The sequence below is a fragment of the Neovison vison genome, chromosome 4, assembly GCF_020171115.1.
Source record: "Neovison vison isolate M4711 chromosome 4, ASM_NN_V1, whole genome shotgun sequence".
Lineage (NCBI taxonomy): Eukaryota > Metazoa > Chordata > Mammalia > Carnivora > Mustelidae > Neogale > Neogale vison.
Window position 1 is genome coordinate 185,110,944 of NC_058094.1, and position 17,580 is coordinate 185,128,523.

The 17,580-nt window shown below is 39.4% G+C and overlaps 1 protein-coding gene across 2 annotated transcripts in view; it reads left to right on the forward strand.

The window, feature by feature from the left end:
* The window catches only part of PLEKHA8 (pleckstrin homology domain containing A8), a 56,285-nt gene that overhangs the window by 31,158 nt on the left and 7,547 nt on the right, over positions 1–17,580 (forward strand). For both annotated transcript variants that reach the window (XM_044246307.1, XM_044246308.1), the window contains exons 10-13: positions 3,261–3,319; positions 3,704–3,834; positions 4,455–4,525; positions 14,138–14,199. In XM_044246307.1, coding sequence (XP_044102242.1) covers positions 3,261–3,319; positions 3,704–3,834; positions 4,455–4,525; positions 14,138–14,199 — 323 coding nt within the window. The remainder of the gene's footprint in view (positions 1–3,260; positions 3,320–3,703; positions 3,835–4,454; positions 4,526–14,137; positions 14,200–17,580) is intronic.

Consider the following 17,580-nt stretch of genomic DNA (forward strand, 5'->3'; position numbering starts at 1 on the left):
AAGGCTGCCCTGTTATGCACATAAGTTTCTTAAGTAAAGAGAAATCTGTTAATTGCATTCTTCCTGGGACAGGCTTTCCTTTCCAATGTAAATTTAAGCATTCAAAGGGAAGGTAAAGAATTTTTCCTGAATCTGCCGGGATTTATTTGATTGCTGTTAACTCAAAATAATCTTCATGTTCAAGTGGCTCACCTTGGGGTGCCCTTGGTCTCTATACTTTCTCAATGACTAATAATGTTGAACACTTCTTAATGTAATTATCGGCCATTGCTATCTCCCTCATTGTGAAGTCTTTTCAAATTTTTAACCCATTTTTTCAAGTTGGTTAGTGCTCTTTGTATTGAGTTGTAAGCATTTACTATATATTCTCAAAAGCATTGCATTATAGACATATGCATTATGAATATTTTCCCCAAGCTATGACTTTCTTTTTTTGATGTCGTTGAAGAACAGCTTTTCATTTTCATGAAATCCGTGTATCTATTTTCTTTCTTTCATAGTTAGTACTTTTGGTGCCCTAAGAAATCTGTGTTTACACCCAAGGTGATGAAGATATTCTCATATGTTTTCTATTCCCTTTAGTCTTGATTTTATGTTTACATTTATACATCTTGGAATTAATTTTTATACATGGTGTGAGGTAAGGGTTGAGATTTTTTTTTTTTTTCCCTTATGCTGTCTGGTTGTTCAGAGACCATTTCTTTAAAAAAAAAAAAAAAATTCCCTTTTATATTATTTTGGCGGCTTTGTTGAAAATCAGTGGATCTTTTAGGCGTGGGACTGTTTCTGGACTGTTTCCCGTCCCAGTGGTCTGCTTATTTTTTTCATGGTAATACATTTTCTTACTGTGCCATTATAAAAAAGCTTGAAATCAGATAATGTAAGTCTTCCAATTTTGTTGTTCTTTTTCAAGATTTTGGCAGTTGTTGGTCCTTTGCATGTCCATATAACTTTTAGCTTTCTAATTTCTACTTTAAAAATATTGGGATTTTGATTAAGATTATATTGAATCGGTAAACCAATTAGGAGGAAGTTTACATCTTGAACGATTTTGAGTCTTCTATTCCTAAAGCATGCTGTATCTCTCTATTTACCTATGTCTTCTTTATTTTCAGTGTTTTGTATAGTTCTTAGTGTAGAGATTGATATAGGAAAGATGTTAGGGTTTGAAGCCCATGCCCAAGAATGAATTCTTGAGATGTCTTTGGTGGTTTTATTAAAGCACAGGGACAGAACCTGTGGGCAGAAAGAGCTGCAGTGGGGTCATGAAAAGTGGCCCATTATATACTTTAAAGTTGGGAGGGGGTTAGGGATAGCGTAAATCTCAAAGGAATTTTGGCATCAAGGTTTCTGGAACCTTGAGGGGGCTAGCTGTTCTTGGGAAAATGTCATTTATTACCATCTAATAAACCCTTAGCCATGAGACCCTTCAGATGTATACTGGGGGATATGGTTGGGGGATGACTGCCAACATGGATCTTGGGGACTTAGAGATAAAGGAAGTTTCCAAAGGAAATTTTATTTGTTAAAATAGACTTACAGGATCCTGTTGGGGCAGAGTGAGGTGGTGGGGTGAGGTGGGGGCAGATTCTGGCTAAGATTGCCTTTTGGGGGCTGAGGCCGATGAGTCCCTAGAGGACTGTCATTCAGCCTGTTGCAAGGACTTTCAGTGGGCTCTAGGTAATAAGGATATTTAATAATTTTTCTTCTGCCTTTGTTTCCCGTACCAGAGGTCATACACAATTTTTGTTAGGGATATATTTTAAAATCTTAGGACTCTTGATGCTATATAAAGAATATTTATTTTTCCAATTGTTTGTTGATAGCATACAGATAGAGCTGACTTTTGTGTTTGAGTAGTTTTTTATAATCATGAGTGAGTTAATTTCATGAAATACATTTTCAACATTATTGAGATTGTGGGTTTTTTTTCCCTGTACTTTTTTTTTTAATTTTTTTATAAACATATAATGTATTACTAGCCCCAGGGGTACAGGTCTGTGAATCGCCAGGATTACACACTTCACCGCACTTCACCATAGCACATACCCTCCCCAATGTCCATAACCCCACCACCCTCTTCCTGTATTTTTGTATATAGTGAATTACATTGTTTGAATGAATTTACATCTGTTATCTTGCTATTTGTTTCTACCATCTTGCTATTTATTTTCTATTTGTCCTATCTGCTCTTTGTTCCTTTTTTATTTTTCTTAAATTCTAGCCATTTAATCAATTATTTTTTATTCTATTTTATTTCCTGTTTTAGGTTTTTAGCTACCTATATTTGTTCCTACTCCCCCCTGCCTTTTTTTTTTTTTTAAAGATTTTATTTATTTATTTGACAGAGAGAGATTACAAGTAGGCAGAGAGGCAGGCAGAGAGAGAGAGGAGGAAGCAGGCTCCCTGCTGAGCAGAGAGCCCGATGCGGGACTCGATCCCAGGACCCTGAGATCATGACCTGAGCCGAAGGCAGCGGCTTAACCCATTGAGCCACCCAGGCGCCCCTCCCCCCTGCCTTTTTTCCCTAATCAATCAAGTATTTTTTAGAATTCCATTATTTTTTCTCTTCTGGCTTTTTAGCTATACCACATACAAGAACAACTATATTTTTAGTTGTTCTTGTCCCACAGAAATATTTGAACATATATGAATTTAAATTTTTGAACATATATGAATTTAAATTTTCTAGCAGGCCCATCAAATAGTAAAACAAAGCAGATAAAACTATTTTTAAAACTAATTTCAATAATACATTTTATATAATCTAATATATACGAAATATCATTTTAATATATAATCAGTATAAAGGAATCATTAAGGAGATAGTTTGCATTCTTTTTTTGATACTGAGTCTTTGAAATCTAGTATTTTGTGATGACCATATCTTAGAAGTCTTTGAAGCTTATGTTTGGAAAATGATTTATAAATAAAAAAACAAAAGTTTTGGGAAGAAAAACATGCTAAATTTTTTGTTTTTATAAAAATATTTGCCACTTAGGGACGCCTGGGTGGCGCAGTCGGTTAAGCGGCTGCCCTCGGCTCGGGTCATGATCCCAGGGTCCTGGGATCGAGTCCCGTATCAGACTCCTCTCTCAGCCGGGAGCCTGCTTCTCTCTCTGCCTCTGTCTACCACTCTGCCTGCTTGTGCTTGCTTGCTCTCTCTCTGACAAATAAATAAATCTTTTAAAATATATATATATATATTTGCCACTTAAGAAAATTGCTTTTTCAAAGATGTTTTCAATCTTTTCTTCTAGACAAACTTGGCCCTACGGTGTTTGCTCCTGTTAAAATGGATCTTGTTGGAAATATTAAGGTGACTATACTAGCATGTCTCTATAGAGACCATACATTTGGAGGGAGTAGTGCATGAGACCTCATTCAGAAACACTTGTGATTGTTGAGTTTTATAGTCAAGATGAAAAATATAGGTCAGCTGTGAGAAAAGTTCTTAGGCAGAAAAAAATGCTTTAAAAACAGTATTTTAAAGCTTTGAGACTTTAATTCTAGCCTAAGCCTCCTAAAAATTCTCAAACAAGAACACATTACCTTGAAACATAAGGAAAAATAATAGAGACTTAATTCATTTCGATTTCTTCAAGCCTGTTTGACAAGCTTATCAGTCTCAATACTATACTGGTTTACTTGATAGCTTTAGCATTTTTAACTTAGATCGTTTGTTTCCCTGCTTTTCCTGCAGAAAGTAAATCAGAAGTACATAACCAACAAGGAAGAGTTCACCACCCTCCAGAAGATAGTGCTGCATGAAGTGGAGGCTGATGTAGCCCAAGTTAGGAACTCAGCTACAGAAGCCCTCTTGTGGCTAAAGAGGTGAGGCAGCTGGGATGGGGTCACAGTTGAAATCCAGCTCAGTCGAAATGCTACCAGCAAGAAGTGTTATGTTATACAAAGAGTACTTCTGAGTGGAGGATTCAACCCAGTAACCTTTTCTAGAAGGCCTGATGAACAGAACACCAACTCTTTCTTTTCCTCCCTTCTGATGAACACCGTTAATATTAACAGTATATGTAATATAGGAATCCTAAAGGATGATAGAATTGACTGGTTCTCTTTAAATCAGTGGATCACAAACTTTGATAGCATCCAGTCACCTGAAGGGCTTTCTTAAGAATACAGATTGCTCCACTCCAGACTCAGACTTTCTGACTCAGTAAGTCTGGAGTGGGACCCCAAAACTAGCATTTCCAGCAAGTTCCCACTGGTCCCAGGACCACTTTTTGGAAACCACTGTTTAGGTAGATCAGATGAGAAGGGTATAGAGTAAACTAAAAGGAAATGACAGGGAAGAAAGTCAGAAAAGAATTCCATGTGACTTGACCTGTTTGCTGCTATATTTGAGATATTGAGGAAGACACTGACATCTGTCATTTCTTTATTCCCATTCAATATAAGTGAACTTTGAAAATATTTCTTCCTCTTTTTTGTTTTAGAGGTCTCAAATTTTTGAAGGGGTTTTTGACAGAAGTGAAAAACGGAGAAAAGGATATCCAGACAGCCTTGAGTAAGTATCCTTTACATTTTGATGATTCCATTGAATAGAATGTGGAATGGAGACCCCTAGAGGAGGAGGTGGGGTATAGGGGAAATTTCTGCTTCTCTGAAGTGCATTTTGTTTCTTTTCTTTTTTATTATTATTGTTTGTTTCTTATATGCTCCGTTAAAAAAAAAAAAATCTTATGAGATTGTGACCTCGTAATGTAGATCTAACTTATTAAAAATCAGTATATCTTGAAGAAGAGCTAACTTAATGGAGAGCCATCTCTTAATAGGAAAGCCTAATATTTTTAAGAAGTGAGCTCTTCCTCAATTAATCTTCAAATACAGTGCAGTTCTCCAAAATCAATGTCCCAAGAGAAGCTAGTTTTAGAGACCTTAACAGGTAGGGTTTGTGGAACCCTGGGAATTTGTTCTGGAGTCAGATAAAGTGGGGGTCATGGTCGTCATCATCATGTATTCCTCAGATGCCTCATGTTTGTAGTAGTAGAGCTGAGACCAGGATGAAGGCCTTGGTCAGAGGTCATCCTGTATCTCCAGCATCTTATAATGCAGGGACTGAAACCCTGTAAGGTGCTTAGTAAACATTAGCTTGGAAACATCCTCATAGTCCTCTTGATGGAATGGCTGAATTCTCACTCTTCATCCAGAAGAAATTCTCCCAGCATGGGCCTTGAGGCATGAGGGGTAAGGAGTGGGTATTGAAATTCCATATTACTTTGAAGCCCTATATTATTGTGATGTAGAGAAGGACATCGGCAAGCTCTAAATAGCCATAATTATAAATAATGAAATGAATGAATTAGATGCTTCTGTTGTGGAAAGGGAGCCAGTATTCACGGCAGCATTTTGTTGGTTCCTTCTGTTAATCTTCCCTCTGAGCCATGAGTCCTGAGGGATTCTGCCCCCATGTGACTTTCTTAGGCCTTCCTATCTAGAAACTTGCCAGTATGCTGTGAAACAATAAAAACTTTTTTCTGTAACACTCTATGAAGAATTTAGATGACTTAATCCTTATGTCAGTCCATTTTTGCAGGTTAGGAATCCAAAATTCATAGAGATTAAAATAGATGCTAAGGCCACAAAAGATCTGAACCAGAGTCACTTTGAGCCCCCTGCCTCAAAACTCCTCATTTTGAGGCCCCAGGGCAGCTCAGTCGGTTAAGTGTCTGCCTTCAGCTCAGTGGGACTGAGCCCCACATCATCCTCTGCTCAGCGAGGAATCTGCTTCTCCTTGCCGCTACTGCTCCTCCTGTTTGCCTGATTATGCTCTCACAGTCTCTCTCTTTCTGTCAAATAAATAGACTCTTTAAAAATAAGTCCTCATTTCTCCCACAAAAGGTCTTCTCCACCGTCCCTGGGCTGTGTATTTTTTGGACTTCTCATACATCCCTGAATTTCTAGGACAGTCTGTTGTACTCTTCCCACATGTCCTGATTTTAGTACTTGAAGTATTTTCACTGTAACTATTCATGCCCCCTAATCAGTATCATGGAACTGTATGACTTGTGGACTGATTAAGATCTTGGGCTCTCTGGATTCCACCATTGATAGCATTGTGCCCTTAAGCAACTTGCTTACCCTTTCTGTTTCTGGTTTCCTCATCTACACAATGGGAATGATGATACGGTTTTCCTAAAAACATTGTTGTAAAGATTAAATAGGTTCATGCACATAAAAAGATTAGTAAAGTGGTACATAATAAATACTTAATAGAAGTTAGCTTCTCTTGTTTATATTTTCATCATCCTGACGTAAGAAGTTGATAACTGGTCAGAAAATGGAGCTTATTGGTCCCAAATTAGAATTGAGAAGTTTACAAAGCTCTGGTGTCAAGCCAGACATTTCTCTCCATACTAAGTTCTTAGAGAAATTTCACACAGGGAGGAAGGCTCCTTTACCCCCAGGAAATACAGAAGCTCTGGGACTCAGCAGTGTGCCTGGTGGGCTCTGCTCTGTTATGGCTGTCTGTGTGAGGGCCCAGGCTGGCTGTGACTGCCGGCCTCCTTCACCCCTCCCCTGGAGTGGAGGCAGAATAGAACCAGCTGCTTACTGGACACACAAGTGAAAAAGGAAAGCTTAGCCCTGGAGGTAGGGAGGAAATTAAGGATATCCCCTTTCTGCCATAGCTCTGCTCCTAATTCTGTCTTTTTTCTCATCTTCTTTTTGCTTGATTTGGAGTCTGGACCCTTCTGAAGAGAGGAGACTAGAAGGGGAAATGCTGCTTCGAAATCACAAGAAGTACAGTCAGTCTCAGCTTTTCCTTCTCTCTCTTCCCACTTCAGCACTATTTTCAATGGGAGGGAAACGGGGGCTGTGAACTTGAGATTTTCATCCTGATGTTCAGGATTATTTTAGAAGTTTTCATGATTTAAATCATAGTTTTGCTTGTAGGGGTCCCGAATTTCCTGCTGCTGTTCAGTGTAGAGAAAAGTTCTCCTAACCACCCACCCTCCTCTCCAGTTGTGGACACAACAAGCTCTGTGCAAACAAATACAGCTTTATAAGAAATATTTACGCATTAACTACTTAAAGCCCATAGGCTCCTCGATGTAGATTTCTCTGGGTCAACAGCTTCTCTTCTCGTTTTGAAGTCATAGCTTTTATAAGTAGAACTGATACCTTGTCTAAAATGAGGGAGTTTAGGAATGTAGGTAAAAGAAAGGGTTTATACCTATATTTATAAAGGCAAATAGCTTGCATGTTTTAGGTTCTAAAATTGAATTTGAGTTACTGTAATAGCAACTACCATTTATAGAGCACCCAGTGTAGCAATGACACTGGGTTCTTGAGTGACATTTCATTTAATCTTCCAAATACTCCTTTCTTTTTTTTTTTTTTAAGATTTTATTTATTTATTTGACAGAGAGAGATCACAAGTAGACAGAGAGGCAGGCAGAGAGAGAGAAGGAAGCAGGCTCCCTGCCGAGCAGAGAGCCCGATGCGGGACTCCATCTCAGGACCCTGAGATCATGACCTGAGCCTAAGGCAGCGGCTTAACCCACTGAGCCACCCAGACGCCCCCAAATACTCCTTTTGACAGTGAGTAAACTAAGGTCTACAGAGGATAAAATACCTTGCTTATATCTCAAGAACAGTGGTTCTCAAAATGGTCCAAGGAGAACATCTGTTGTTACCTGCAAGCTTACTAGAAATAGAGGCTGCCAGGCCCCACCCAGCACTTGAGGCTAAAAACTCCCTGGAGATGTTAGCAAGTCCTTTAGGTGATTTTAATCCAGGTCAAGGTTTGGCACCCAGCCAATAGAGCAAGGACGTTGAAGCCAACCTGTCACTAGGCTACATTTTGATTATTTGGGAATTTTGATTCTTCTGAGTGATTAATGAATAAATTGGAATAAAAGCACTGAGATTAATGCCACAGCATCAGTTCATTTTGCCTCCTTTTCGTGACAATTAGCTAGTTCTCCAGTGACAAAAATTTTCCTAACTTATAAACAAGATAATGGGAATAACTTAAGGATAAAACTTGACTAGCACCCCAAATTTAAAAATATTGCTTAAGAAAGGTTTTGAGGTAAATATTCATAAAACTTATATTATCTTAGTGGCCTTGAAAATGACAGGTGATATATAAAAATTCTATATGAGGGACGCCTGGGTGGTTCAGTGGGTTAAAGCCTCTACTTTTGGTTCAGGTCATGATCTCAGGGTTCTGGGATCGAACCCCTCATCGGGCTCTCTGCTCAGCGAGGAGCCTGCTTCTTCTTCTCTCTGCCTGCCTCTCCACCTACTTGTGATCTATGTCAAATAAATAAATAAAATCTTTTTCAAAAAAATCCTAAATGACACAATGGAAACCTTGACATCTATTAACTCTCTGGAGAATATAGGTTTATTCATTGTATTACTGAAGTTCTGTGACCTAGAGTGAGTTTTTCCAGCATCTGGAAAGAGGCCTTACGTCTTATACTGCCCCCTTTCGCATTTGAACTATCACTGGATTTTCCATCATGATGGTCAGAGTGGACTGTTTCGGGTGGTCTCATGTCAAGAGCTTCTCTGAACGCTCAAATGTCCTATGGCATTCTCTCAAGTTTATTCTAAGGGAAGAGTTAGGTCCACAAGGCCGATAATGTTGAATGGTCTACCCTATAGCTGATGCCCCATCAAAAAGAACTTTAGGAAAGCCTCTGTGTAAGCAGATGGCAGAAAAGTTGCTCTGGCCTTTCATATACCGCGGTACTTAGTGTTACACACTCTGCACTGTCCGCTCAGTGTCAGGAAACATACACTCACCCAACCAAGATCTCTAGCATGATAAATGGGAAAATTTATCATAAGATGCTCAGTTAAATGTATCTAATATAAAAGGCTTTCCAAGACAAAGAGGGCTGTGTAGAGAGCTAAAGTCAGAACTCATGACCTGATATTTACAAACAAATCATAACTTGTCTAGTTATTCTGAAAATACTGTGGAAGAGGAATCAAGTCAGTCCCTCTCCTAAACTATTCACAACATGTGCCTTTCTTGAATGGCAGACTTGGTTTCTAATACATGTTTTTATCTTGATAATGCCTAAAGTTAGCAAAGGGCATCTCTGGGTACTTGCTTCACTTCTGTCCATTGGTTATTGATTTGGCTTTTCTTCGTACAATTCATTTTACCTGAAGCTTAGTCACTATTAAAGAATTCAGTACTTTCCTAGCTAGCTCAGCTTTTTGTTGTTGTTGATTTTTTCATTGTTTTATTACAAATATTTCACACATTGAACAAATATCTACCACTTGACCAAATATGTAAAACAGTTTAATACTGGACCCATGTACCACCCCTTAACCCCGTTATTCCTTCCATTCTCTAGAGAAGATCTTCACCCTGAATTTGCTTTTTATTATTATATAATACACGTTTTTATACTTTTACTATACATTTATGTACCTATAAATAGCATCTAGGAGTGTACTACATATTTTAAACTTTTAAATACTTGGTGTAACATTATATACATTATTTTTTACCCAGTATTATTGTTCATATTTATTCACTTTCAAACCTCTCCTGGTTCCTAATTCTTGCCAAGGACTGACTTCATAGCTTATTAAGAGCTGAGGTGATTATCATCTCATAAACTCAGTGAATGACTGATTCCACCTTTCCCTGCTTTGCTTACCTACTTCCTAAGTTCTCTTTTAGATTTGTATCTCTCCTTTGTCTTCTCTACAACCTGAAGTGACTTGACAGATTCTTACCAATTACAGATTGACAATAGAGAAACACTGTCATATATGCAGTTCCTGGACAGAACAGTTATCTACCAACAGTAATGGAAAAGTTGTTCTCTCTCACTTACTGTGACAGGTTTAGGCATAATCAATCCCTAACTACCTCAGCAAATTTCTGGGGCGCCTGGCTGGCTCAGTCAGTGGAGCAGGTGACTCTTGATCTCAGGGTTGTAGGTTCTAGCCCCACACTGGGTGTAGAGATTACTTAAAAATAGAATTTTTTTATACATACATACATATATGTAGTCAGCACATTTCTTAGTTACCAATTAAAGAAATCACATTTCTATTGTTTCCATTAACAGAATAAAGTTCTGATTCTTGCTGGAAAAGGGACATTTTTCCTTTTTGTTATTTTGTCTCACAAAGAGTAAATATTAGTTTTTTAGAATGGTTTAATGTGAAAGGAATATCCCAGGTTCTCATTGTTTTTAGCTTTGTGACCTTGGCCAAGTCACCATCTCTCTGGGTCTTCTGTTTCTACTTTTATAAAAGGAAGAGAATTGAGCAAGGTGATTGTCAAGCTTCCTACCCAGAAATTTGGATTCAGTCTCTAAGGAACTGACACATCTCAAAGATCTGGGAGAAGGGAATCATTTATGTCTTTCAGAGGCCAAAAATACTTCCAGATTATAGAACATGCATTATGGTAAGAATGGATATTGCAGTGAAGATTTATATATTTCATTATCTAATCTTCTCTAGGTAACTAAAATAGGTCACACTTAGACTTCATTTTATTTTAATGCAGCCTCATGTGGCAGGGATATTTGAAGCTGTAGGAGTCAGCTAAGGACTTCTGGCAAATTGCGGGTTTTTTGTGGGTTTTTTGTTTCTGTTTTTAAGGAGTTTTCTCTCATTTGTTGGTTTTAAATAGTAAGAGGGGTCTTCCTGGACCTGGGTCAGGACCCAGCTCAAATTCTCTTGAATGATTCCCTCTTCTGTTAGACTTGTTGGCCCGCATTTTGTACCGTGGCAAAACTCTTCCCTGACAAGGTGCAGGCCCAGCAAGGAATGGCTGCTTCTTCCTCTGGGAGGGTCAGGCAGGAGGACACAGATCATGCTGCTGTATAAACACTCTCCCTTCTGTAAACCAGACTGCCTGCCTTATTGAGACTCACAGCACCTTCGTTTTCCTGCTCTCCCAAAAAAGGTAGCATAGAGAAGGGTTTCTGGGCTTTTTTGAAAGGTGAATTTAAAGAGCAACGTGTAGGAAAAGTGTAGAGTCCTGTGGCTGGAATAGCACTGGATCCAGAGCCTTTGTAAAGAGGCAGAGTGTCCAGCCAGGAACGCTTTGGAGCTGAAGATGGAGGGACCCAGAAGGCTGCATTTGCTGCATACCGAACTTCTACCACAGTTCCCAGTCAGAATGATCGTGACTGCTAGATCATGATACAGTCTGTGTAGGAAAAAAGACTAAGAGAATATAACCCCAGAATGCTTACTGTGGCTATCTCTAGGAGGCATGAGTATAGGTTTCTTTAGTTCCCTCCTTTTTTGTGTTTTCCTTACTTTGAACAATGAGCATGCATTACTTGTGAAATTAGGAAAAAAACAGTTAAGTGTTATATTTTTTAGAAGTATCACTGGGTCTCCAGAAGGGATTTCAGAATCCTTGGCATGGCATATAAAGGTCCTCACCACTTGGCCCCTGCCCCAGTGAGCTACTCCCCATTGCTCTGCATGCCCCCGTCTCTCACAGCTTCTTGGTGCTTGCTGGCTGTAGCCCCAGCCACCACCTTTCTCCCTGCCCTACCCAGCCTTTGAGACTTCTTTGTCCGATGTCTGCAAGCTAGGTTCGTTTCTGTCGTTTTATTCCTGCAGAAAGCACTGTATACACATCATTACTCTAGCAGTTATCCATTTACAGAATGCCACTTTGTTAAGTGGCTGGCTCTCATAAGCCCAGGAGCTTCCTGAGGGCAGTGGACTGACTGATTTTAAATCACCCAAGGGTCTCCCCTGCCTTGCACAGTATGGGGTGTGTGGTAGACCCTCATTCCATCATGAAGGTCTGCCAGCAGATTTTAAAGTCATTGAATTCCATCTATTTATTTAAAATGTCATTTAATACCTCACCTGGATTAAGATCACAAGAAATATAAAGTATTCCCACTATCTTATCTCTGTGGCTACTTCATGAGTGAGCACCCATGGACCTGTACAGTGTGTTGCCAGCCCAAATGGCTTCTTAGAAAGGATGGGTGGAAAGCTGATCATCTTCCTGATTTACCTCAGAGGCTGTGCTTACTATCTTCTGCCCATCTGCACTGTACACTTAGTGGGCCAGCAGCCCTTTCTTCACTAAGGTCTTATACCACCTAAGTGTCCCTAATACCATCTTTCCCCTTAGACAACCAGATAAATTTTAACATTAGAGGACTTATATTATGAGCACACCCTAAGTCTATTCAGACTATTCTCCTAAGAAAATATGAAATTGAACCTTGAGCTTTGTCCTAAGTAAAAATGAAATTGAACTCTCCTTTAGGTTGTCTGTAAGAGTCTTCTCCATACTTGAACTTATTGGATGCTGGCATCTCCATCTGTTCCTAAAACCTTAGATAACGAAAGAAATCTGTTATATTTCAAATGTGTAGTCTTCTTTTATACAAAATACAGATTTTGTGCAAAGTTGAATTATGTACAATTGATAGTGGGGTAACCTAAAAGTATTAATAAAGCCTCATCCAAATTTTAAAAAGAAAAGTTTAACAAGAATTAGCTAGAGGGAATAAGAAAAGCTGGAGGGCTTGAGTAAATTGTAAAGTGTGTTCAAGCTGCAGCCACAAGGCCAGTGAAATGCAGATACCTGACATGGTTTGGCAGTATTCTGTCAGCCGCACCGCTGTTAACTGCATAAACTTGTGGCTGTGGTTTGCTGTCTGCTTTTCCGTTATCTTAACATCTACTCTTGTGAGCATATGAAACATTTCCGTGCCCTATTATACTGTCACTTCAGCATTGATTGAATGGTGGCGGCACTTGTACTGTGCTAAACTAGGACATGAAAATCTTGTTCGGAATAAACGTTTTGTTTTTTTATTTGTTTGTTTTAAGATTATTTTTTTGACAGGGCAGGGGGAGAACATAAGCAGGGGAAGCAGGCAGATGGAGAGGGGGAAGAAGGCTTTCCACTGAGCAGGGAACCCAACATGGGGTTCAATCCCAGGACCCTGAGATCGTGATGTGAGCCAAAGGCAGATGCTTAACCGACTGAGCCACCCAGCACCCCCGGAATAAAGTTTAGAGGTGATAAAGCATGAAGAAGGTTAGATGACCCCTTTGATATCATATGTTATTACTTAGGAATGAGCACTCTGTAGACACTGGAGGTGCCACTTAGAAATGAAATGGAGCATCGGGACACCTGGGTGGCTCAGTTGGTTAAGCTGCTGCCTTCGGCTTGGGTCATGATCTGGGGGTCCTGGGATCGAGTCCCACATCGGGCTCCTTGTCCAGCAGGGAGCCTGCTTCTCTCTCTCTCTCTGCCTCTGCCTGCCACTCTGCCTGCTTGTGCTCTCTCTATAACAAAATCTTTAAAAAAAAAAAAAAAAAAGAAAAGAAATGAAATGGAGCATTGATACAAGTGCACTGTGGTGATCTAGATCTGTGCCTCCAGAGAATGCGTTTCTTCCTATGGAAAAATTGGTTTTGAATTTTGCATGTGTTATTCAAAGCCTTTAGGAACACATCCCTTGCATAAAATGCAGTTATTTTGTTCTTGAGATTTTTTTTGTAATTAAAATTACTATATGCCAGTTTTTTGAATCTCATTTTAAAACACATTGGAACAAAAATTATAGGTTTTTATCTTTAAAGTCTAGAATATGAATGAGTTACATTAATAGGTCTCACCAAGTACTTTACACCTAGCTTAGTAACTTTAAGCTGTTCTTTCGACAGTAGTTTTAAAGGTTTCTTGGTTTAATACTGTATATCCAGGGTCACAGGGACATCTAAGACAAGCATTTGACATCCTGGAATAGGATGTTAGAATTGAAGAGACTCGGATCAGGTTACAAAGAAGAAAGCCAAGAGGACAGCTAAGGGATGGACATTTAGAGACCTGCATTTTTATATTCTTAGAGTGTATTTTTCTCCAAATTTCTTCCCTCATTTTTTTATATGGAGGGAATTTTTCCCACTGGGGTAATAAACTGAAGTTCAGATACATTTACACAAGGTAAGAGTGGAATTATCTGTTTTTCTTTAAAAAAAAAAATAGGGGGACATAATCTATTAATTAGACTTTTCTCGTCAGCACGTAGTACCAGTAGGATCATGCTACCATGTACTTGAGGAAGGAGGTGCTACAAATAGCACATCAGATTCTGGTGAAATCGTGGTTCATGGAGTTTTTCTTCTTTTCAAGATAATGCATATGGTAAAACATTACGGCAGCACCACGGCTGGGTGGTTCGAGGAGTTTTTGCGGTAAGTAATCCTCCTGCCTTCCAGTGTTCTGATGGTCCCAGCAAGATGTTTTGTTTGTTTTGTGTGCATGGCGTTTCTGTTTGCTTTGTTTTCAAGAATAAGAACGCAGTGTTGCCTATTTAAGTCTGGAGGTCTTTGTTGTATGGAAATGTTGGCAATAAAAAATGTTTAGACTGGAAAAGACTGTTAGCAAGCAAGTTTTTCCCTGGCCAGCTCCTGTGACTTTCGCAGATTACGTTTGCCTCTCTGATCAGTGCAGGGATAAGCAGGAAGCTGCCTAAAATTCTGCAGTGATGGGAGGCTCGTGTGGTGCCTTCAAGCTCACAGCTCCCTCTGCTGCCCATTGTATTTGGTCCTGTTAATTCTCGGGTTTTAAATTGATTTTGTCTTCCACTTAGTCAAATTTCGGTTTTGAATATTAACTCAGCTGGGCGTGCCACCAGCCAGGGCTTCTTCGAAACCTCTTCTTACTCAGGTTTTTTTTTTTCATTGTTGAATGTGTTTGTCTTCCACCTGTTTTGGTTCCTGTTACCCCGCTCCTCCTTCCTTCCCAGCATGTTGACCTAAGAAAACACACACCTGGGCATCAGTATCCCCTGCACAAAACAGTTAGCCTGCTTTTTTTAGCAGGAGTAGAGGGCGCCTTTATGCCAGCAGTAATGCTCTGTGATTCTCCCAGCATCTCAGGAGAGGTCAGCCTTAGGTACAGCTGTGAAAAGGTAGAGCCTTGTGTAGCGGACACTAGAAACACCGCCCAAGGTGAGTGTTCCGTGGCCAGTCATAAGGTAGAAATAACCTTGCACATGTCTTTCACTAATTTAAAGGATAAGAGACATTATTTGCCTGCAATGAGAACTGTTTAGGTTATGATTTATTAGGGGGTAGGTAAAGAACGGGGGAAGAATTGACTGTGGAAGAAATAAGCTGTAGTGACATGAGATGTGTTTTGAGGGCGTGGCAATGACTAGCTCCACACCCCAGCGCTCACTCCAGCCAGAGCCAGCGCAGAGGCAGCTGCGGAGGGCTCACGCTTGCCTTCTGTGCGCCAGTCAGAATCCTCACCAGAGCTGCCGCTTGGCTGGCGCACACCTTTGTGTACCAGGCACAGTGCGAGGTACTTCCACATTCATTCTCGTTGGTAATCCTCAGGATGTACTCTCACCGTTCTGCAAGCTCAGAACTGTTCACTCGAGTCCCGGGCGTAAACCCAGCTCTGCTGTTGGCAGCGCGCATCCCCCACGTCGCTGCTCTCCGCTGAGGAATTGGGTACACTGGGTACCCAATTGGGTACAACCCTGACTGCTTGGGGGTGCCTGAAACCCCGCTTCCGCTGAGATGACAGAGCATAAAAACACTGAGTTGCCCTATTCGCAAGAAACTTAAATGTGGTGTTGTAGCTGTTGTTGTGGTCTAGAAGTCAGAGTTTAATCCTCAAATAGTAATGATCCAAGAGATGTTGCCTACAAGAATGCAAGTGTAGCAGAACATTCAACATAACCAAGAGTCTCTAAGAGGACTTTTCAATTCATAGCATTTTCCCCAGTATATAGTAATCTAGACTCATTTTAAAAATATAGAAATCATGGACAAATAAAAGAAAAAATTAAATGTCCATAGTCTCACCACTCCATAATAACCATTTTAAACATTTTTGTGTTTTACCTTCTTAGCTTTTATTTTTATATATATTGACATATTCTTTTAATATTGTTCTATTTAATTTTATATATTTATCTAAATATATGTCTCTTTATAGGTGTTTATATTTTTATATCTACATGTTACATTTGTAAAATTATTTTGTATACTCTGTATGTGTATGTACTTTTTTTATATTTACCTCGTAGTACAATTTTTGTATTATTTTCCCCCCACTTAAAGATTCTATCATGGGCCATTTTTAAATGCCATAAGCGTCTTTGAAAATCATTATTTTTAGTGACTGGATAATATTTCCCTAGTATGGAGGTACCGTGATTTATTTGCCAGGCCTCTGTGCTAGAAGTTTAAGCTATTTCCAAGTCTGTTGTTACAAATACAACAGCATTCATTTACATGCATTTTTTTTAAAAATAGGTTCCTAGAAGTGGAATTGTTATGTCTAATACCAAGAACTATTAGAACTTAGAATTTTGAGCACTTACCATGATGCACCAGCTGTGTTTTAAGGGCTTTACGTACGGTTAGTAATCTCATAGTTGCAAAGTGTGTTTTCTTACTTACCCTGTCATAGACAAAGAAACTTTAACCCAAAGTTAAAAAGGAAGAACATTCTGAAGGCTTTTGATATTATTGCCAATAGTTTTTAATAGTTGCTGGTTTCTAAGAAAATAGGTTAGGTTGAGCATTTGCCAACAGCCGTATTCATAGAAGAGCTAGATTGGCCCTTGGAGCCCCTCTCCTGTTACTCTGCAAGCCATTCCTACTGTAGAAAGCGTACTGTTTCCCAGTGCGCTAAGTGATCAGCGGGGGGCAGAGTCATTAACTGCTTTCAGTTGCTCAGGGAAACATCTTTTTCACTCCAGGAACTTGAGTCATTTACCAGCCAAAAAGTGAACGTTTATCTTCAGGCCGTTGTAATTCACAGGACGGTTGCAGTGCACAGGATGGAAGCCCAGGCCAGGCTCTAACTCTGGCACGCGTCCTAACCATTTGTCGTTTGACCTTTTTGGTTTCCTCCTCAGTTGAGTTCAATCACTGGTTCCCAAGTAGGCTTGGCTGCATCACAGACCCCTAGGAACCTTTGAGAAATACTTTTTGAGAAAACTTTTCACAGATTATATTGTACCTAAATACATGTGCAGAGAGCTTGATTTGTTTTTTTAATCAAAAAGTTCAAAAAGGTTTTAACAAAAAAGAGCCGTCCCTACCTTCTGTCCATACCTTCCCAGATTCACTCCAAAGAGGCTGCCACTTTCAACTACTGTAACTGTTTCTCCAGTGCCTCCAAAATCCTAACAATGTTTGCTGTTCTTTTTGGCCTTATCCATTTTAGTCATTAAGATTGACTTTCTGTTATTATTGGAATTTAGCTTTCTTTGACCTCACTATCACTGTCTCCCTTCCCCTGGCTCTACCTTCCCAATGTAATTATATCACAAGTTAACATGATGAAGATGAGCCAAAATTCTATGGGTCTTTTTTTCCTATACAGGTTTTATATTTTCCCCTGCATTATCAAATCTCTCAAATCACCATCATTCGGAACCCATAGATGTATCATGTTACCTGTGTTGCTTTTTTTTTTCTTGGAGACTTCCCTTCCAGAACTTTCTAAACTCAATGCCAATCTTAATTAGCTATTCAGGCCTATTGTACTGCTATGCATTAAACTCTTCTTTACAAGTTTTCCTGTGCTGAATCTCTATCTCACACTAACTT